Below are 24,130 nucleotides of genomic sequence, written 5' to 3' on the forward strand. Positions count from 1 at the left end.
TTGAGGGGAAAATCAATATGTATTATTTTTATTTTATTATTGATATAAAAGAAAATTTCAAATACTGTACAGTGAGGTGTATTGTAGAACACTATACAGTTATAATACACTATTACCAATTATTTTTTACTCAAATGTAATATATACAGCAATCACAAAATCAGAAAATAAAGGGTAACAGCCAGTGCCTTAGGGATGATGTAACATCTATACTATTTTATTGAGCAGTTAAAGCACTTGATATTTTTTTCCAAATATTTACACTATTACCACTTATTTTTACATATTCTAAATAGCATTTCCCTCCAAAAAGTAGACTCTCCAGCTCTTGGCACTAATTTTTAAAGTCAAATAAACCTGAAAATATTGATAACCTTTTCAGTCTTTTATTGCTCTACCACAGGCATAAAGGCTCAGGAAGGAACTTGTGCATTCTAAAGAAAAGTATGCAAGACCTTAAAATTTTAAATACTAAGTAATTGATACAAGCAGATAACATCAACTAAAACTTTTTTTTAGTAGTTTGCCTTTCTTTTACAAGAGAATAATTGTATTAATATTATACTACAAAAGCATGTAGACTCCATAATTTAAAAAACTGAATGTCAGATATACAAGTAATGGCATTTTCTCCAATAATTCACAATTTTTACAATTTCTGCTATTTTGGAACAAACGTTAAAATTCCCACGATTTAAGTATTGATATGAACTGAAACACTTAGCATCTCAAAGAATTATTAGAAATGGCAGAACTTACAATTAACTATAAACTTTACATTGGTGATATAGCTCCCCTTTGTTATTTCTTAAGTAAACATTCAACTATATAGTATGTTTTCAAGTGAATAGTTCTGGTTTGAAAAATAATTTTTATGTTACTTATAAAGAGCCTTGAGGTGTGCAATTTTGTTAAATTATATGATAACCTTGAAATGTAGGGACATGTCTACCTAACTTACTTAGAGCATGTATCTCACTACTACTATTATTAAAAGTCATTTTAAATCTATATTGAGTGGAGTTTAATCTGATTTTGCAAAGGCTTTTATGAACATTTTAATATGGAAACCTTGTTTTGTGAACCATGAAATTCAAAATCTGCTTTGTAGTATTTTAAGTATGGTCCAATTAAAATTTCTGTTAAAAAATGAAGACAAAACTGTATTGATAGTCTGAAATAAACATTTTATGATATTGTCATTATATTGACCAAAGCATAATGACAGAAGTTACAAGTTTATTTCATATTGAAAGATTAGTTATTAGTGAGGTCTAAATTTTTAGAGAAATGTTCACTAGCAGCATTACTAGGTAACTACTTAAAATACTTTTATAAACTTTGCATTGTAGCTAACAGGTGATGTCACTACAATTTTCAAAAACCTGTCATTAGTAGTACATGAGTTGCTAGCAAGTGATCTTCCCTGAGGTAAGAGACCATATGCAAGAAAGTCTACTCACTTCTAATGAAGTTACTCAAAAATAATGGCACTAAGGACCTGTAGCTGGGAATCAAAGATGCATTTCAGATTGGTATCTTAATTGTAAGAAGCTTGATTGTAAAACCAAACTAAATATCATAAGATATAAAGCAAAGTTTAATCAATAGCATTCACTAAATTTCTCAGGTCATTATCTTATTTTCCAATAAAATATCTGAAACCGTCAAGAGGGGAAAATGGGCCTTAGGCTTGCTTTGTAACTAGTTTTTGTGTAACCATTCCGTTTGAGTTCATCATATTCTAGCTCATATTTGGCGGTTGTCTTGCTTTTCTTCAGTTCCAACAAGTTTCTCATTACCAGTATTCTAGATAGACACCATCTTCAATTCTACCTGGACTTTGGATCATCAATTCAAATTTGGTATGATTAACTTTAAAATGGATTAATGAAGAAAAAAATTTACAGTTTTACTTAGATTTTCAGTGAAATCCTGCAAACAGAATTATAGGATTGAATTATGTTACATCTAGGGCTAAAAATATTTTGACTTATTTATGATCTCTAGCTTGAACTCAAAGTTGTGGTGATCACAAACAGTAGTACTAAGAAACAATCATTGTTTAGTCCTACATTTGATTATGATAACCACATGGAAGGGCAAATGATATTTTAAATTCTGTTCTAAAACTTCTTCATAAAGATGATACCTGGCCTACCTCTCAAAAACCATTAATTACCCCAATGAAATTTCAGCAGCTTTAAAATAATTTCAAGGAATCTGATCATTCTCAGAATCAAGCCTTTTATTCTTTATCATGGAAAAACCTAAACAATTATATAACATTCACACCTAACTAGCCCCTAAATAGCATTGCTGCTGTGAGAGACGTTAATGGTGCTGTCAGAGATGAAGCCCTTCTTCTAAATGTCCACAGGTACATTCTAAGTTGACTAAATGAGAGTATTTAATGTAATAGGGTGATAAAATTTGTTCCTGATATTTTTTCTTTATGCTATGAGAGTTAATTTGTCAGTTATTAACAAAACATACCAAGCCACAGGTGAAGAAAATATTTGCTAATGAAAAGGTGATTATATCTTTTACCTGGAAGCAGTGCATTTGTTTGTTAAGGTTTTCTTGTATTTAAACTAAAAAAAAGGCGGGGGGGGGGAGGGGCAGATAGAGACATTGAAACCAATGGCTGAAAAAGCCAAAAATAGTTATAGTGGTTAGTGATATTTGCAATTTTTAGTTTAATACACAAAAGTCACCTATACTAACTAAATGGGAAATATTTGGTAGCTGCAGTTTTTTATGCAAAACTAGTGCACAATATAAAAGTTCTACATTTCCTTGCTATTTAGCTATAAAGATACTTGAAATTTAGAAGAATGGAGATAAAATATGGTTTAAAAAATGTGATGTGATAAAACCCAAATATATATCTTGCTCAGATATCACCTGCAAATGTCTAGATTTTCCATTCTTTCCTTATTCAAAATGGACTAGTTCCATTTAGTAAGTGGATTCAGTGGGAGATACTTTCATAGAAAGAAAACCAAAACCTCCCTTCTTTGGAAACACAAGTTAAAGTACTGTCTATATTCCTTATAAATCAACAGGTTGAGATTTTTAAACACCTGATAATACACTTGCTAATGTACATTTTCTTAGAATACAAACACAGTTCTGTATCTGTTACATGTGCAAACAGAGACAGCCAGGCTTTGAATGCTCTAGATAAGAGATTGTATTAACATACATTTTGTCTTTCATCCATCCAATTCAACTTAATTTCAGTGAACAGAGGAAAAGATGAATTGAAATGTACATTTCAGAATACAGATTTGCAGAATAGGATAAAATAGTGCAATACCAATCTCAGATAAACATTCTTTGTCTTTAAGGAATAAGCATGAAAGCTGCTTTTTGAGAAAACTGGCACTAAAGATTTGATGAATACACTATTTAAGCAAATGCCCAGTTGATCAGGGAATGATGCAGTAAAATTCGCATCGAAATCCAAGTGAAGCCAACAAATAAAGAAAATCTTATAGACTCAAGGGGAAAAAAAGGAGTTTTGGTTCAAAGGGGGTCAAAGACACTTAGCATATATAAGCTTAAATACCATTGATCAAAATCATAGAACAATGTAACTCAAGGATAAATTCTTCTTTATAAATTCTCTGAATCTGACAAACTTTGAAAATTAGAGATTAACTACTGCTACCATTATTTTTATATTTTCTACCACACTTTGCAATTGACTTTTCTGCAAGATTAAAGAAAAAAATTTGGTGGTACTTAACCAGGCCAGGATTCAAAAAATAATGGTAACATATTATCAACAACAGAGCACACAATTGGCTGTGTTGGCTCAGACAGCAACATTACTCAATCACATTGACTTTATCATTCTAGAATAGATATTTTCCCCCTAACCTTGCTCAAGTCAGCAAAATGTTTTATCATTTCCACTCTATTGTCAAGATACTCTCACCAAGAATACATCTCTCTATGAATGTTTACATTCACAGAAATGTCAGGATCCCAGTGTCTAATAAATCCTTTTATGAATTTTAAGATACAATTTAGTTTAGATAACCTTCGAATTATATAAATCTATGACACTCTAGTAAATATGTGGGATGGTTACCTTGAAGACATCAACAGTAGCAAAATCTCATTCCTTCCCAGTACTAGCCTTTCAGAAGTCAAACATATTTAGCAAGAGATTTTTCATGTTTGAAACATTAAGACTTTCATGGAATTAAAATTACAAAGAACTTCCAATGAACCACATATATGGAAGAAACTCATCTCAGCGGATCTAATAACTAATTTATAGGAATTCAGAGCCAGCCTGGGCAGCAGTATATTAAAAGCTATTGCCAATCACACACTTGCTATCATGCACTGAATAACAAGATATAATCTTTGAATTATATACGTACAAGATTTTTAATGACTAATCAAGTTATGTGGCCCAGCCAACAAATATTACATATTCACAATAAACATTCTGCCTTTATTAGCCTCTAATTAAATCAAGAGTGATCCATTGGCTCAGTCGTGTTTGTCATCTCAGCATCTTGACTATCCATCTCTTCAGGCTCCTCCACAGAATTTCCCTTTTGTGCTTTTGACCTTGTGGCAAATGCTGCTCCCAGTGCCTCTGCCATACAGCTATCAGTTGTTTCTGTATTCAAATTTTCAGTGCCACCAGTTAAAGAAAAAGATTCAGGTAGGCAAGTCTGAAGAGTCCCAGACTTCATAGAACTCATGACTTCTCCCTTCCTTTGAGGAAGATCAGATGGTGACTGCTCTGTGCTTTGATCCCGCAAGTGCTTGTCCATTGAAGCCTGAATAGAAGAAACCATTTCCTGCAATTTTTTTCGCTGGGCCTCAACCAAATCAGGATCAATCTGCCTGCTGTCTCTCATTGTAACTACTCCAGGAGCCATTCGAATAAGCTCACTGTTACTAGGAGCAGCTGTGAATATAGAAGGCTCTGTTTTAGTGGAACTATTACTATAGTCTGTCCCTGTGTTATGCTTCCGTACAACTGGAGTATCCCTAGCTCTTGGATCAAAGTGTGGGTTACTGGATGCACTTCCTAGAGAATGCCCTTTTCCCTGAAAGGCAGTTACATTATGAAGCTGCTCAGATTTCTTTTTCACTACTCCACCACTTCCTAGTTTTAATAGCCCATGTGAGGGACTTGATTCCCTACTTCTTGTGGTAGACTCTGCTCGAACCTGACTTACAGCCTCTTTAACTAAGTCTTCGACATCAGGACCGATGGGGAAATGTCCTGCAGCATCCACACACAACTCCAGTCTATCTTCAGAAGCATTATAGACAAAGGTTTTGCCAGGCAGATGTGGAAAAGTACAATGCTTGCCATCAGCCATACCTAAAGAAGGGGAAAAGATATTTAACATATTAAAATCCTACTTGAAAAGTATAGTAAAGATAATGATAGGTAAAATAGTGAATTTTCAATAATAATTTATAGATAACTTTCAAAACAAAATTAGAAAATAATTTATTTACTTACTAATAAAATTTAATACTATTATAAAAAAGAAACATCACTATAGACCATAAAGTAGTTCCACAGGGGATATTTAAAAATATATCATTTTGCATTGGGAGAATGTCCTTGTTTTTGAAAGACATTTGTTGAATGTTTATAAAGCAAAATGTCAGGATACTTTCAATTAATCCTAAAATGGCTCAGCAAAATACATACATGTATTACCTATGTATTAGTATAGACATAAAGTAAATATGGCTAAATGATAAAATATATATATATATCACTAACTTATCACAAAGTTAGGAAAGGAGCTTGAAACATGAGCTATAAGGAAAACATTAGCAGTGGTGTTAGTATAGCAATTGCTTATAGTAAAGCAGTAAGAAAATACACTTTCATTTACTAAAATTCAAATCATAAACTTTGCAAAACATACCTATTAGGGTAAAGTGTTACACAAACATGTTGCATAGTGTGTTGAATTCATAAGTTATTCTACTGAATTACAGAATACCAATAAATAAAAGTAAATAAATAAAAGTTGTTTTCTTAGCGTGCCATAGGTATGTATTTTTCAAAAATATAAAAAACATGTACTTTCAAAATAAGATATTCTATAGTTAAAGTAGTGGTTATGGAGGCACATGTAGAAAAGCTAAGATTAATACACTGTGACTTCAGGATAATTATGAAAAGCTAAGATTAATACACTGTGACTTCAAGATAATTATAAGAGCTGACACTTGGTCACAATAAATTAAAAAGATCTTATTCAATGCCTTTGAAATAGCTGTCTTTCGTGTTACTACTTATTCCCCTCTGATAGGTCAGAACCACCAAAATAGGCCTGAGTTATGGATGCTCCTCAAATGACCTAGTGAAATTAACTTCTACTTCTCGTAGCAGTAGAGGACAGAACTTTAAAGCAGGCTTTCCTTTATTTTCCAGTTGAGCAGTAGAGGACAGAACTTTAAAGCAGGCTTTCCTTTATTTTCTAGTTGAGCAGTTTGTTCTTACTACATGGTATTTCAAAATTTTACAACTTTTGCAGCATGGGTATAAAAAAATTGTATGTGTTTTAAGCTATCCAATATCTTTACTTTTTAACTTTGTCACTCTAAGTATAGTCTAAGTATGCGAAAATAAGGGTTTTCAATTTTTATGAAACCACAAATTTTCTGTTAAAAAAATGAAGTAGAAAACTTTTACTACTATATGGTACATATGTGTATGTTTATGGCAAAATATAAAGGCAAAAGCAAGCTAGTTAAAAATGAATGAAACTGTCAATAAGTGCTACACACATTCAGAGTTGGGGAGGATGGACAGACTCTGGAATGCTTTGTGGCCATTTAGGTTGTCTCCAGTTTTGTAGATTATTAAGAATAGTTCCTCCTTCCTCTGAAAAAAGCTAGAGTGGTTCTAATGTATCTTACTGTGAATATTCCAAATAACCAGAGAAAAGAACTAAACTGCAAGTGAATAAGCAACATGCAGTAGTTTCAAATAAATAAATAAAGTACCAACTAATAAAAATCCAACTAGAATTTCCTCTTGGCACATTTTTGACAGAGATAACTAGCAAAAACAGACATACAAAAATTAAAGTCAGAAATGTGGTCTAAATAGCACCTTTTAGGGCACAACCCTGAAGTCAGTTTACTGTTTACTAATTCCCTACCTCAGAGGTCTGTAAACCATGGCTCAGGAAACCAAGGTAGCAAAGAGAATTTTGAATATAGTAAGGTCAGGGATCCACTTAGGCAAAGCTTTTAAACATTCATTTTAATAGAGAACACCCACTGACACTATGTGCCAGGAACTAAAATAAATTCTGAAGATTCAAAAATAAGATGTAATTCTTAGGAGACCGAAACAAATCATTATAATTCAATCAGGTAAGTGTAATGATGGGTATATTATTCATTTCACTATTATTTGAGGATTAAATCAGAAAACATGCAAAGCACATACCACAATGCCTAATATAAATCAGGCAATCAATAGTTAATTCCTCTATTAGATCAAGAAGCGTTTGTAATTGTTTCCAGGCTGCTTAGATGCTTTCCCTTGGCTACCCCTGGAAAGAATCATAGTCCCACGCATGTTCATCACAGTATTATTTACAACAAAACACTGGAAACACTCTAAGCTTTCAACAAGAGAATGGTTAAGAAAATTATGGTATATTTACCCGATGGAAGTAATATTCAGCTATTAATACTAATATAAATAAGAGACCTAGCATGCCTCACATATACAGTAAAATGTACATGATGGTAAAATAGCAAGAAAAAAATCTACTCTAATTACAATCATGCCAAAAAAAGTAGGTATAAGACAAATATTTTAAAGTTACAGGTATTGTTTCCCACTTCTACAGTTTGTAGACTTTTTACATTATTTAAAAATTTTAAAATACATATTAAAAATCAACACAAATACTTTAAGTGTGATCTCTTTAAGCATAATCACCTAGGTTTTATATAATTTGTATAGTCCTTCGAATTTTAAGAATCAAGGTGTATTAAACCTTCTATATCACATATCAAAAATTCCATTACACATATACATCAAAAGACATCTATACTAATATTTATAGCTACATTCTTCATTATATCAAAAACCAGGAAACTACCCAAAAGTACATCGGGAGAACAATGAATGAATTATATTAAAAACACACAATAGAATACTTACTATGCAGCAGTGAAAATGAACAAACTATAGTTGAACCCTCAACATGAATTTGAAAAAGTACTGCATAAAAGAACCAAGTCACTGGGAATGTATACAGCATTACATTTTTGTAAAGTTCAAATGCAAGCAAAACTAAACACTATAAGTTAAAGAATATCTGTGCAATTGTTAAAACTAAATTTGCCATTCATCTTCTGTATTTATCTTTGTATAAGAACCTAAAAGGAAACTTACTACATTTTAAGCAAATTAATTTTAAAATACCTTTTGAAATATAAATAGGAATATTAATAATCTACTTTAGTTATATTGGGCAATAGTTCTGTTCAAATGTAGACATAACTATCTGTTAGAATGGATTTGAACGAAGTACAAGAAGTATGTTTTTATTCCAATTTTTGGAGGGTATCAGTTTGTGTTTGGGAGTGAGGAGGACTTGATATGCTTTGGTCCTTTAACCACAGGATTATAATAATCATTTGCCACATGAATCTGCCCTAAACAGATGAAAATTTTTCCACAAATATTAGAAGAAATTATATTTTGAAAGATAAAATAATTTTCTGATGCTGATTTGTTTCAAATGGCTGTTACAGTCAACAGAATTTTATAAAATTCTGGAAGTAACATTTAGAATTCTAATTATAACAACAAACATTAGCTAAGTCTTTATTTAGTACCAGGCACTTTGCTAACTGCTTTATCTGCACAATCTCATCTGATCCTAACAGCAAAACTGAGATTACCATACCCACTTCACAAATAAAAAAACTAATAAGTTCACACAGGGCATAAGTGGTAGAACCAAAATTTGATCTCAGATGTTCTTACTCCAAAGCTCTAAACTACCTAATAAGGATAAATACCATAGATAACATTAAAATATATGTGTATATATTGGCTCTATTAAGATATAAATCACATATAATTCACCCATTTTAAGGGTACAATTGAATGGTTTTTAGCATAGTCACAGAGTTGTGCACCCATCACCACAATCATTTCTAGAACATTTTCATCACCCCCAAAAGCAATCCAAATCCATTAGCAATTACTTCCACTTCCTCTCTCCATCCCATTCAAAGCCGTAGGCAACCACTGGTTTACTCTGTGTCTCTCCAGGTGTGCCTATTCTGTGATATTTCATATAAATGGTCTGTTGTGATTGGCTTGTTTCATGTAGCATATTTTCAAGGTTCATACATGAAGTAGCATGTACCAATACTTCATTCCTTTTTTTGCCAAATAATATTTCATTGTATAAATATACCACATCTTATTTATCCAATCACCAGCTGACGGTAATTTGGGTTCTCTTTTCACTATCATGAATAATGCTATTATGAACATTTGTATACAAGTTTTGTATGCACATGTTTTCATTTCTCTTGGAGATACAGCTATGAATAGAGTTGCTGGGTTGTACAGTTACTCTATGTTAATTCTTTTGAGGAACCTGCCAGACTTTTTCCAAGCAGCTGCACCATTTTACATTCCCATCAGCAGTGTATGAGGATTCTAACTTCTCTATGTCCTTCCTCACAGTTTTTATTATAGTTATTCCAGAAGTGTGATTTTGGTTTTGACTTGCATTGTGGTTTTGACTTGCATTTCAACCACTATTAAAAATGTTGAGTATCAGTTCATGTGCTTATTGGCTATTTATATATTTTCTTTGCAGAAATGTCTATTCAGATCCTTTACCCATTTTTAATAGGGTTATTTGCCATTTTATTGCTGACTTATTTATGTTTTAGATACAAATCTATTATGAGATATATAATTTGCAAAAAATTGCTCCCATTCTGTGGGTTGTCTTTTCACTTTTTTGATGGTGTCCTTTGTAACACAAGAGTTTGCTTTTTATTTAACTATTTTTTTCTTTTGTTGCTTATACTTCTCGTATATAATGTTTTGCCTAATCCAGTCAAGAAGTTTTATGCCTATGTTTTCTTCTAAAAGTTTTCTAGTTTTAGCGTTTATATTTAGGTTTTTGCTAGTTTGAGTTAACTTTTTATTTGGTGTGAGGTAGAGGTCAAACTTCATTCTTTTGCATGTGGATATACAGTTGTCCCAGCACGGTTTGTTGAAAAAATTGTTCTTTCCCCCATTATTATAATCAATCCTAATCAAATGCTAACTTTTAAAAAACCATTAATTGGTATCAATATATTTCAGAAGGTAGAATGAAGTTAAAGATGGAATATTAAAATAAAAGGGATGTAAAAAAGAGGAGTGTCAGAGATAAATGTATAGCTTTAAATGCTTGTATTAGAAAACAAAAATTTATAATCAATAATCTAAGTTACTACTTCAAGAAACTAGAAAGAAAAGTGCAAATTAAACCCAAAGCAAGAAGCGGGAAGTAAAAAATAAAGATAAGAACAGAAATCAATGAAACTGAAATCAGAAAAACAATAGAGAAAACCTATGAAACCAAAGTTGTTTCTTTGAAAAGATCAATAAAACTGATAAACCATTAACTGGAAGGGTCAGCAAAACAAGAGAGGCACAAAACAAGAGAGGTACAATATCAGAAATGAAAGAGCTATAGACCTAACGGACATTAAAAGGTCAGCAAGGGAATATTATAAATAATTTTAGGACAATAAAATTGATGACTTGTATGAAATGGGCGGATTTCTTCAAAGACAAAATTAACAGCTTCCTCAAGAAGAAGGGGATAACTCTATTACAAAATTAAATTTGTGGTTAAAAACTGTCCAACAAAAAAACTCCAAGCACAGATGGCTTTACTGGTGAATTCTACTAAACATTTAAGAAAAAAATATTAAAACTATTACAAAATCTACCAGAAAACAGAAGAGAAATGAACACTTTTCAACTCTATTTTATGAAGCCAACACCACCATATTAAACCATCATTACAAGAAAACTACATGCTATTATCCCTCATGAAAATGAACATATACAAAATGAACATATACAAAAACACTCAAACGAGATATGAGCAATTTGAATCCACCAAGCAAAGTTGGTTCAACATTCAAAAAACTCAATCAATTAATAGTTACAAGGATGTAAATTAGTACAGCATAAAGAATATAGTCAATAATGTTGTAAAAACTGCATAGTGTCAAGAGGGTACTAGACTATCGGGGGGATTACTTTGTAAGTTATATAAATGTTTAACCGCTGTGCTGTACACCTGAAACAAATATAATATTGAATGTCAAATGTAATTGAAAAATTAAAAAACTGATAAAAAGGTAAAACAAAACAAAACAAAAAATCAATCAATGCATTCAATCCTATCAACAAATTAAAGAGAAAAACCATAAGATCATTTCAATAGATGCAGGAAAAGAGCACCTGATAAAATTCAACATCCATTCACAATATAAACTTTATCAGTAAACTAGGAATAGAAGGGAATGTCCTCAACCTGATAAAGAGCCTTTCTAAAGGACCTGCAGGCTGAATGCTTTACTCCTAAGATCAGGAACAAGTCAAAGATGTCCACTCTCACCACTCCTAGTCAGTGCTACAAGGCAAGAGAAAGAAATAAAAGACGTACAGATTGAAAAGGAAGAAATAAAACTGTATTTGTAAAAGATATGATGACCTATGTAGACAATCCCAAAGAATTTGCTGAAAAACTATTAGAAATAATATGTGAGTTTGGCAAGGCCAGAGACTACAAGGTCAAAGCATAAAAACAATTATTTCTGCGCACAAGTAATGAACAATAAACTGGAATTTTTAAAAAGCCTCTTTTACAATAGTATCCCAAAACATGAAATATTTAGGGACAAATCTAACAAAAGATGTGCAATAATTATAAACTGAAAAGTACAAAATTTTGGTAAGAAAAAGACTTACATAAATGAAATACTATGTTTTCAAGAATTGGAAGATTTGATGTTGTCAAATATCAGTTGTCCTCAATTTGGTCTATATATTCAACAAAACACAATAAAAGTCCCAGCAGACTTTTTTTGTAGAAATTGACAAGTTGATTCTAAAATGTATACAGACAAGCAAAAGCATCTAGAATATCCAAAACAATTTTTGAAAAGATTCTAGAAATAGGCCCATATGTATATGGTAAATTGATTTTTAAAAAATAACTTTATTGACATTTTACATATAATTCACCATTCTCAAGTGTGTAATTCATGATTAACTGATTTTGAAAAAGGTATCAAAGTAATTCAATGGAGAAAGTATAGCTTCTTCAACAAATGGAGCTAGAACAATTGGACATCTGCACATAAAATAAAAACCTCAACTCATACCTTGCACTATACAAAAAAATCAATTTGAAATGCATCATAAACCTAAAAGTAAAACCTAAAACTATAAAACTACTAGAAGAAAATATAGAAGAAAAATTTTGTGACCTCGGATTAGGCAAAGATTTCTTGGATAGAACAAAAAAGTATAAATCATAAAAGAAAAAAACTGTTAAACTGGTTATCAAAATTAGAAACCTCTGCTCTTCCAAAGGTATTGTTAAGAGAATAAACCGATAAGTTATAAACTGGGAGAAAATACTTGCAAAACACTTATCTAATAAATAATGTGTGCCTACATTACATAAAAAAACTCTCAATTTGAAAAAATTCTAACCAATTTTAAAATGGGGAAAAAAAGAGCAAATAAGTACATGAAAAGATTCTCAACATCATTAGCTATTAGGGAAATGCAAATTAAAACCACTATGAAATAGTGCTATAAACGTATTTTAATAGTTTTAAAAACAAAAACTGATACTACCAAGTTCTGACAAGGATACAGAGCAACTGGAACGCTAATACAGTGCTAGAAAGAATACAAACTGGTCCATCCACTTTAGAAAATGGTTTGGCAGTTTCTTAAAAAGATAAGCATATACTTGTCATATGACTCAGCAATCCCAATCCTAAGTATATGCCAAAGTAAAAACATATGTCCACACAAAGACTTGTAATGAATGTTTTTGGTGGCTTTATTTATAGCAGCCAAAAACTAAAAAAAAGAAAAAAACAAAAAAACACAAAAGTTCTTCAACTGGTTACACATTTTTAAAAATGTGATACATACAATAGACTACTACTCAGCAATAAAAAGGAATAAACTACTAATACATGGAACCAGACAGATGAATCACAAAAGCACTAGGCTAAAAACAGAAATTGGCGATTTTTTTCTGTAAAGGGGCAACATGGTAATATTTTAGGTTTTGTAGACCATAAAGCCTCTGTCACAACTATTCAATTCTGCCACTGTTGTGGCAAAACAATCAGACAATTGTAACATAAGTGTGGCTGTGCTCCCATAAAACTATATCAACAGGCAGTGGGCCTGATATGGCCCAGGGGCAATAATTTGCCAATCCCTGTGCTAAATCAAAGGAGCCAGACACAAAAGTTTACACACACATAATTTCATTTATATGGTGATATGAAAAAGGCAAACACAGAAACGGAAATCAAATCTAGGGGTCAGGATAAGGGATTAATTAGAAAGGGGCACAGGGAAACTTTCTGGAATAATGGAAATATTCTCTATCTTGATTGTGGTGGTGGTGGTTACATGACTGTATATTTGTCAAAAGTGATATACCAATATACCCAAAAGGATGAATTTTAATGTATGCAATTTATGCTTCACTAATTCTCAGAAAGAAAGGAAGGAAGGGAAGGGAGGAGAAAAGCAGGGAAGGAAGGAGGGAAGGAGAAAGCAAGCCATTCTTTCTTTGGTCTCTGATTCAAAAACACCAAGGGAAAAAAAATTTTGAGATAATCAAATATCAAAGAAATTTAAACACTGACTAGATATTTGGTGATAATTAAAAATTTATTATTTGTATTTTTTAAATGTGATAATGGTATCGTAGTTATTTTTTAAAAAGAAAAAAGATATACATAATTAAGTTCTTACAGATGACATTATCTCTGGGATTTATTTAAAAATAGTCCAGTTGAAAAGGAGGTAGAAATGTAATGATAATTGTTGAAGCTGGAGGGTGGATAAATAAGGGTTCATTATATTACTCTTGCAACTTTTATGTATGTTTGAGCATTTCTACAATAGCCAAGTTGGGGGCAGGTGTTAAAGAATGAAAAAAGGTGAGGAAGAGATGATGTACTTAATGTACACTGAGGTCAGGTAAGTGAAGTGAGATAAGCCAGAGTGACTGACTCTTGAGACCAAAAGCATTCACATCGAATCCTTCAAAAAATACACGTGAGTTCCAAACATACACACTGGCATCCTCTCTCTTAAAACCTTAAAATTATGAAGATAAACATCCACACATATCTTTGTAAACAATGCACATGTGATGTGAAAATAAATGTAAAATGAGCTGTTTTCTAAAATCCAGAAAGCAGTGAGGTATATAATAATCATAGCCAAAACACAACAATAAAAATACTGGGATAGTCACTAGCATTATAAAAAGTTCTGGGATAGTCACTAGCATTATAACCAAATCTGCTTCTAATTTCACAATTTGTCTTCAATTGTTAAGAATCATATACATAATTTAAATGAAAAAATAGCAGCAAGAAAATGATAGGGGATTTTTAGTAATATTATAGCAGAAAACATAGCTGACCATATCAGGATAATAATCCATTTTAACTAAGCAGACTGCTAAAGAAGAATATATACTGAAAACTAACATTGGGAATAGTTTTAGAAGAATACTATCTGAACTTTCTTAAACCTGTAACAGCTTCAGTAAAGACAGTATCCAAGAATAAAATTAGAAATTAACTATACCCATGGTTTTCTTCATAATGTTGTAGAATACACCACCTTGCTGGAACATGTGAGGAAGCCCCTTTGCATAAGACCATACGTCTTCTCCTGTAAGATGAAAACAGACACAGTATTAGCAACAAAGGAGTTCAACCCAGGGTTGCTTTAATATGGATTAAACTTTAGTAGAGATTGCAAGGCACATCTCCTAAATGAGTGATGCTGCCTGGTATAACATATAGGGAGATGATATGGAGTGATGGGGTTATGGCACACTAGAAAATGCATGGCCCATCGAAAGGTGACAGCGACTGCCAAGTGCTCTCATGGAAAAGTACAGGCCAATGTTTAAGACCATATGGCTTTTCAAGAGAAGCCAGAAGTATGGGTTTTTAATGTGAATTCTCCCAATTTTTAAATGTAGGAACGAATTCAGAAATGTCTTTAAAACTACATGAGTCAATGCTGGACGTATTAAACACAGTAGATCTGAAAACTCAGTATAGCTCCAAGAAAACTAGTTTGCAACCTTGGACTAGAACAACAGAAAAGGTTATAGAAAGATAATTTTTAAAAGTAGAAAATTGTTATTTTCTATATTTATATTAAAACCAAATAAAAACAGATGGAGGGGCTAGAGAGAAAAGCAAACAGGTAGGCTGAAGATAAGTAATTAATGTTGTATTTTGTTGTTCCAAAAGAGTCTTTTTTAAAATAGAAATTTAAGGGGAAAATAACTTGTAGAAGATTTAGAATAACCTTTAGACAAACCACTATTCCACAAAAACATTTTTTTAAGAACATTCTTTGATAGTGTCTATTTCAATGCGAACTTTCAAAGAAAAAATTAAAAATGATAACCACTATTGAAGAAGTCAATAAAGAATGGAAGGAACAGAAAAGCCACTTTTGGTTTGAGATTGGTGTCTTTATACTTTCATCGTTTCTAATTTGATAATATACAGTACTACTTTTATAATCGGGACTTTATTTAAAGTTAATTTTAACAGGAAAAAGTTAACTTTTATCTTTCCTACTAGAAGATTATACTATCAGATCTGAGCTTTGAATGGAGGTTACTGATGATGTGAAATTAATCACTACATACCTATAATCTCACAGAGCTTCAGCCCCTTTCCACATTCATAAACAATATGAATTTTCATGGCAGTTGGCTAAACTTATTGAGTATAGCAGATTAAAGTATATAAATTTTAAAAGCCCTGGCACTTAGTTTCAGTTAACTACAACATTTATTTACACATAGACACTTCATTCACTAACGATACAGTACTACTAGAATATGGCTATATTTAAGTTTAACAAACTCACTAAACTTCATTTGGATAAATTATTTCTATAATGACAACTTTTCAGTTATTATCAATTACCTTATTATTTATTATTATCTTAAATATCCTTAGTATTTTATAAATACTCTAGGATATCATTTACTTGAAAAATATATCAAAAAATGATATAGTAACACTTATATATTTTTTTTTTGGTAAAAATCTGAACAGGTACCAAAATAGTAAATTCTTCAGAACTGACCACCTAAATACAAGTAAGAAAATGACATTTCTTAGTATTTTACATACCTATTTCTTATTTAAACAGATAGAACTCTAAGAAATAAGAACTCTTATTGGAGTGTTTATCAATCTTGTTTTCATTCTCTCTCCCTAAGAATCCTTTTTAGATATTGTTCCTAGTCTACCCTCCCCCATGACATTTGAATACTAGAGATATACTGTTTATCTGTTTCAGTACTATATGTATATCTGAGCTGTATTCATTAAACGGAGTAAGATTTTTTTCACCCTCTCCCTTCCCCAAGAACCAGTTTTCACCCACTTCGGGGCAATAGAGGCCCCACTGATAGTGCATGCTCTATTGCCATCCAACCCTGCATCTATTATCTACCCAGCTTTAAGCAGGCACTGTAGAGTTTCGTTTTCTCATCACAACTAAGCCCTATTTTGCAGACAAGGAAACAAGCCCAGAGAGCTTAAGTAATTCTCTCTAGATCAAAGTACTAGTAAGTGGCAGAGCCAGGATTTGAATCCTGTATATCCCTCAGAAGCTTATACCCTTTCCAGTAATACTAAACCTCTACTAGAGGCCAAATTGTGTTACGACAAATTTGACAGAACTATTCATGGTCTTTTTTCACATAAATCCATGGCATCAACAACTGGTAGAGAGAAAAAAAAATTGGCAAATTACTTCCTTTGGTATTCAAATACTTCCCACTGAAGTCATGTCTGTTGGTAATAGAACCAAGGAAAGGAATTAGAGATTAGGAAGCAGGGATTACAATACTGCCCAATTCCCCTATCAGTCTCATACAGCTTTCCACTGCCCATATCCTACCTGAATTACTGCCTCCACCTCAAAACTAGTCTTCCCTCTGATCTTGTGATAAATCCTTCCTCCAGACAGCCTTCAGAAGAGTTTAATGGTTCCCCAAAACCACTTTGTAAAGTCCAAGCTCCTTTTTTCACAGCATGAAAGGCACTCTAAGAGCCTTTGTCCTCTATCCTAGCTCACATTTCTCATCATAGCCCAACATGATTCTCATAAAGCAACACACTGCTCCCTAAAGGCTATATATTCCTTAATTTGAAAATATATACATATCCCTATGTTCACTGCAGCATTATTTACAAAAGACAAGATATGAAAACAATCTAAGTGTCCATCAACAGATGAATAAATACCGAAGACATGGTATATATACACAATGGAATACTAACTACTCGGCCATTTAAAAAGATGAAATATTGCCATTTGTGACAACATGGATCTTGAAGTTATTATGCAAAGTGAAATAAGTCAGATGAAAAAGAACAAAAACCATATTATTTTACTCATATGGGAAATAAAAAAAGTGAAATAATAAAACCAAACTGATAGATACCTACAATGGAATGGTGGTTACCAGAAAGGAAGAGGGAGAGGGACAGGGCGAATCGAGTAAAGAGGGTCAAATATATGATAGCAAAAGGAAACTAGTCTTTTGGTAGTAAGCATGCAATAAAGTATACAGATATCAAATTATAATGTTGTACACCTGAAAATTATATAGTTATTTTCCCCCAAATTTATTTATTTACTTTAGTTTCAAGTATACAGTACTTTGGTTAGACATCTATATAGTTCATAAGATGATCTCCCCATTTGTTCCCTCTCTCCCCTGGCCCTTCATCTAGCCATCATATTAATACTAACTGCATTCCCTCTGCTGTGCTCCCCATCCCCATGACCAGCTATCAACTACTAATTTGTACTTCTTTAACTCTTCACCCCATTCTCCTAGGCCCCCAACCTCCCTCCCTTCTATCACCAAATTGTCCACTACATTTGTGAATCTGTTTTTGATTAGTTAAAATTATATAATGTTATTAACCAATGTTACCTCAATAAATTTTAAGTAAATGAATGAATGAAACTCAACTTAGGTGTCTTCCTCTAGGATTCTTCAGAGTGATGGTTAGGTAGGTACCTTCCTTGCTGCACACTGCAGGTTACTTTTCTGTTCCCCTTCTAGACTAGATGCTTTTCAGTCACGAAAAGGTCAGTGGCCTATCTGACTTTCTATTCCCAGGGCCTGGCACAGTGCTGGACAGTAGCCACTCTTACCATTTGGTGAATAAATGTATATAACTAGTATGAATGAGGTTTTTCCTTTTAACAATGTGTGAATAAAGTCCTGAAAAAACTTAATTGAAGCAGCACAATGAAAACTGTTCTTCAATGTTATGGATAAAATATAAGTAATGGTACTATTCGTATTTCTTCGTGAATCTAGTAAAACAAAATCATAGCAAAAACAAAGGGAAAGACTTTTGGGTACAACCTTCCAGTTATAAAATAAATAAGTCATAGGGATGTAATGTTCAGCATGTTGACTATAGTTAATTACACTGTATTCATATTTGAAAGTTGCTAAGATAGTAGATCTTAAAAACAAGTGCGAGAATTATTTTTCTGCCATTTCATTAAAAAACAATCTCTTAGAGAATAGGAATAGTTGGTTAAAGCATATAGCAAGAATTCTATTAATTCACATTTTTATGTTAGCCTCCAATTAATTTTACTTTATAATTCAACCGTTTCTTCATTGTACAATTGTAAAATACTTATATCCAACATATTGTGCACATATAAATGTAGAAAAAATCTACACCACCACCATGCAGAATCTCTGTTCACATCTTGTCTTCCACAAATCCTTCCTCTGTAAATGACCATAAAATAAACTGAACAAAATGTAAATAGTAGTCCCAGAAACATGAGACTACTTCTACTAGAAAGAATCCTAAAGCTATTCATTAGCTGAAAGAACTGTTGCCACCTCTCCACCCTTCCTACAGATCCTCCCATCCAAAAATGCATCAACCTTATCAACAGCCAAAACCATTTCTAAAAAAAGGTATGTTTGTTTCTCTCCTTTTACTCAATCCCTTAAGTGTATCCAGCTCATACAGCTTTTGGCATCATCGTCAGCATTAAAAGATGTATTTACCATTCACATATATGCACACAAACCTGTGTGTAAATGTGTATGCCACACACAGAGAATCTGATTCTTTCTGGGGTGTGCAAATGTTAAAGAAAATTATCATGTTTTATTTTATGCATACTTGAATTCTTTGAATTTTTAAAAATATTATCTTGGAAAAAAATGAAGGAAAATAAAAGCTATCAAAGTAGCTGAGTACAGAAAGGAACAGAATCAATGTTTAACTTAATCTTCAAAGTATGACAGTATAAAATCACCACTCATTACACATTTATCTTAAGATATATCTATATGAATTATTTTTAAATCAACTTTATGACTGCTCCATTACAAATATGCTGTATATAAATAAATTAGAAGGGCTATCAGATGGCATGTAAAGAATAATAATATGCATTAAATACTATCTAGATTTGAAACTGTCCTCCACCCAACATCTGAAGAAAATAATCAAGGTACAATACGATATTATCGATGTCATCTAAAACAAGTGTTGAATCCCAAGTGTAATTATGGAAAATCCTAAGACAGTTATAACATCAAGAGGCATTATGAAATTACAAAATATTGTGCACTTCAAAAAATGTATATTAAAAATCCATAAAGTTTTTCCAAGAAACAGAAAGTATACAAAAATCAAACAAGTTTCTCAACTCCTGAGAGGTCGCTAAACTTTGTAGTGAATGGGGTAAATACCACAAGTAGCTTAATTCCATTAAAGCAAGTCCAAACTAGCAAATTCTGTTTTTTACACATCTGTCTTTACCTCTTGAAGAAGAAAATTAACTAGAAACTTAGTAGAATAGAATACTAAGAACAAATAAATTAGCCTAGTATTTATGGTAATCGAGGTACCATCTATCATATCTCCAAAAGAAAATCCACAAAAAAAGGTCTACAATAAAATTTAATAACACATTTTGTAATACCAGAGTTACAGTCACTCCAATACTATATAAATAATGAAGATTATAGTCTGCAAAAGTTGTTCAATTGTTAATTGTTCAATAACCCCCCAGTGGTCTGGATAAGGCAGATTAAAATGTGAAATATTATAGGTAAAACATTGTTATTTCATTTTAAAACTACCACAAGATTCAAAGTGACTAGTTCCATAAATGGTTCATGCTAAGCAAAAGACTGATGCATTCATTTAATGTCTTGTTGACATAAATACATAATAAATGTAAATTCTATTTAATATTATTCTACTTAAAAACAATGATTAAAAAGCACATATCCTTGATTATCGAGTAGTCAGCCTATTTAATGAAGATATACAATCCTCTGTTTTTACATAGTTTTTACAATTTTTATATATCGAGAAAAGAAAGCTGGAGATCTTTTGATGAAAGCAATAAAAGTATGGGAAGCCCTCAGTTGGGATCCGGCAGGTAAGTTTATAGAGGGCAAGGACTGTGCCTCATTCATCTTTGTACCTCCAGCAGTCTCTAACTCATAGCAGACATTCAATTTGCTGAAATAATCTGCATTCATTCATTCGACGATCATTTACTTGACACCTAATAAGTGTCAGGCCCTGTACTAAGTGACAGGATTTTCATTGGCGAATCAAACAGGCTACTATCTCTGCCTTTGTGGAGTTTATAATACAGTGAAGGAGGTGAATAAATAAGTAGGTCAACAAATAAGATAATGAAAACTTGTAATAAGTGCTATGAGAGAAATTAAGAGGATAAAATGATAGAGGAGACCGACTTAGAATGGTTAGCAAAGATCTCTCAAACCCTTAGATAAGGTGATCAGGAGAAATCCTCTCTTAAAAAAGGTAGTATTTAAAATCCTAAAAAAAGCCTAAACCTAAATTAGGAGCGAAGTATTTGAACAGCATCAGGCTTGATGGGCTATTTTCTAAACTAACACATCAGCAACTTAACTTATACTTGTTAATTCATAAAGTAATTTCTGCATTTTGAAACTTGTAATTTTCTAAGTAAGCCATCCTTTTTTATTTTCTAACCCACTCCAATCTAAACATCAATCATTTCTCAGCACTCTTTACTTAAGGTTGTATATATGTATAACTTTCCCCAAGTTGACATTTTTACAAACACACCACTTTTTATTAAGAATATCTTCTATAGATTGAATTCAAATGCAGTTATAAGAGAATTAGTGGTAGAAAACTAATATTTATGTAGGAACTTATACAGGAGAGGCACTGTCTTAGTACTTGAAAGCAAAAAGTCTCAATTGCTACCACTATAAAATTAGCAAAATTCTCTTTTTATGCTCAAATTTTGTGTCTGGAAGGGAAGATTTAAAGAAATTTGCAGCTTGTAAGGGCAGCAATGCAAATGTTGGAGGTGAAGAGGGAAGGGGGTCATAACAGAAAGACACTGTCCTGAACTCACTGTAGTCCACAGTCTAGTATAGTATACTCAGATGTTCAGGTACAGAAACCTCCAACCAAAATCAAAAGTGACTAATTATAAATCAGAATTATATTGTACTAATTTTTGTTATGAAATACATTATCATGCCAACCAGACTTTTAGACTACTGATCATAAGCTCACCTGTGCCAATTTATTAATCTACAGTGGAGAACACAGCCTTCCAAGTGAACATAACCCTCATTTTTACTCTCACCTACACATCAATATTTATATCATCGAGTTAAATGAGTAATCAGAATAGATGCTTGATGAATACAGAATCAGTAAAGAAATACAGACCTTTCAGCCAAGCCATGGCAAGGACTGATCACATATTCCTGCCCTCAATAGAGATTACCTTCCTAGTTACCAGAATTTTCATGAACCCCAGATGATATATCTTTTCCCTTTGTACAGCAGTGTATAAACAGTGCCAAATTCTGCTTTTCAACTCTTTTTCAATGTTCAATGCTGACCATTCCATTCCATTTCTGCTGACACAGTCTTTGTTTAGACGTGTTAATGTCACCTATTCAATTCAATCAAAAACATTTTAAAGTGCCTACTACCTATTGGGCACTGTACTAGGTACTGAGCATCCAAGGTTAGTTATGATATGATCCACATCCTCAAAAGTTCATCTTCTATTGAAGACCTTCTCTTTCCTGTTTTTGACCTCTAAGACTGCCAGTTTTTTAAAGTGCATTCTGTATATATCTAATTTTATACATTCTGTGATGTTATTTAATTTTCAGAAATCTAGGAGTATTATACTGTTGCCCTGTATACCAACTACAAGGGGTGTTTTGTATAGAGGAGGCAACTGGAATATTGAGGAGTTAAGCAGCTTACCTGAAATCACTAAGTTAATAAGTAGTGGAGCCGAGATTCAAAGTCTAGGTCTTTCTGACTCCAAAGATCACACAAACTTTCCTCTATTCCATGCGGTATCTAAGAAACTAAAAACTCTGAGATAGAAATATATAAAGTGCCTAGTAAATTTCTTGACATACCCCCCAAATTCAATGACTATGTCTGCCAAAATAAAATCAGCAATATCAAGTATAAATTTGTAGAGGGCATTTAGATCTCCTATGGACTATTAGGCCCTCCAAATTTAACAAGTCAGGATTAAATAATCTTCATTTTGGAAGGTCAAGGCCCAATCCACTGATATTTAGTACTCTAAGAAAACAGAACCAAAACTTAGATCACTTTTCAAGTTGAAAACTCTAATCTCAGCAACAATAAGGTCCTTCTAATATGTAATATATTTAAATTTTACTTCTACTTTAAGCCTTATTATATAAAGCATATTAACATTGATTTAAAAACATAGATTGAGTAAATGAAAATAATGTAAAAAGTGCACCACTGGATCATATGTCAAATCATCTAAAGCTTTAAATCACATATTCTGCTGACATTTCCCTTTATGATGAATAATTTTTAAAAATGTTTCTTAAGCAACCCATTAACATCTACCTCTGTTCTTCATGTTTCTCATAAGTTACAACAGTTCATTACAATTGATGGCAAACAATCACTAAGCAAGGAAATTACTTAAACACAAATCTTAATGTACAAATAAGAAAAATGTGATGAACAGGGGGAGGGGAGAACAGGAAATGGAGGAGAAAGACTATTAGGTGGGAGGGCAGGGAGAATACGAAACCAGAAACTGCAATTCATCAAACAGGAAGTCCTGAAATCACATGACATGCAGGAAAATAAAATTTAAAAATAAATGAAAAGGGGAAAGGTGGGAAGGTTCAATAGAGCCAAGGGAGGAGGTGAATGAAAAAGGCTTTAAATAGATATATTACAAGCCTACTAAAAAAATTAGAATAAGTTATATTTAAATAATCTGGGGATGGTTGTGACTACTTTCACTTTCTTATGTTTTCTTAATATTTACTCAGTAGAGAAACACACTAATATCCATTAACTGTCAAAAAGCTAAAGAAAATAATTTTCTCCTAAAATATTTATCAAAGTTTTTAATGACCATAGATTTTTTTTTTCACAAAGACAACAGAATTCAGTGTATTATTAATTTCACGATTAAGAATATCATGTTAAATTGATCTTACCCATTAATGTTGCTAAAAGACACAAGGAGTACATTTCCTTGTCAGCTTGCTCCTGAAGTTCCTTAGATGACAGTTTACCAGTAACAGCAATCTCTTCTTTCACAGTGTGGGCCGAGTGTGCTGCAGCAGCCTGACCACCTTCTGCTTTACTTTTTAGAATCTCTATTGTAATTCTGTCACCATGCTGTAAAGGAACTGGCTCCTTTTCCATT

The 24,130-nt window shown here is 32.3% G+C and overlaps 1 protein-coding gene across 1 annotated transcript in view; it reads right to left on the bottom strand.

Moving 5' to 3' along the window:
- Positions 1-24,130, bottom strand: part of VCPIP1 (valosin containing protein interacting protein 1) — a 27,006-nt gene continuing 2,876 nt past the window's right edge. The window contains 3 exon segments of the mRNA XM_025041132.1: positions 1-5,362; positions 14,921-15,007; positions 23,919-24,130. The exon segment at positions 23,919-24,130 is cut by the window's right edge and continues 50 nt beyond it. Of these exon segments, the coding sequence (XP_024896900.1) occupies positions 4,494-5,362; positions 14,921-15,007; positions 23,919-24,130 (1,168 nt within the window). The 3' untranslated portion in view covers positions 1-4,493.

The sequence above is a fragment of the Pteropus alecto genome, unplaced genomic scaffold (genome assembly GCF_000325575.1).
Source record: "Pteropus alecto unplaced genomic scaffold, ASM32557v1 scaffold87, whole genome shotgun sequence".
Taxonomy (NCBI): Eukaryota; Metazoa; Chordata; class Mammalia; order Chiroptera; family Pteropodidae; genus Pteropus; species Pteropus alecto.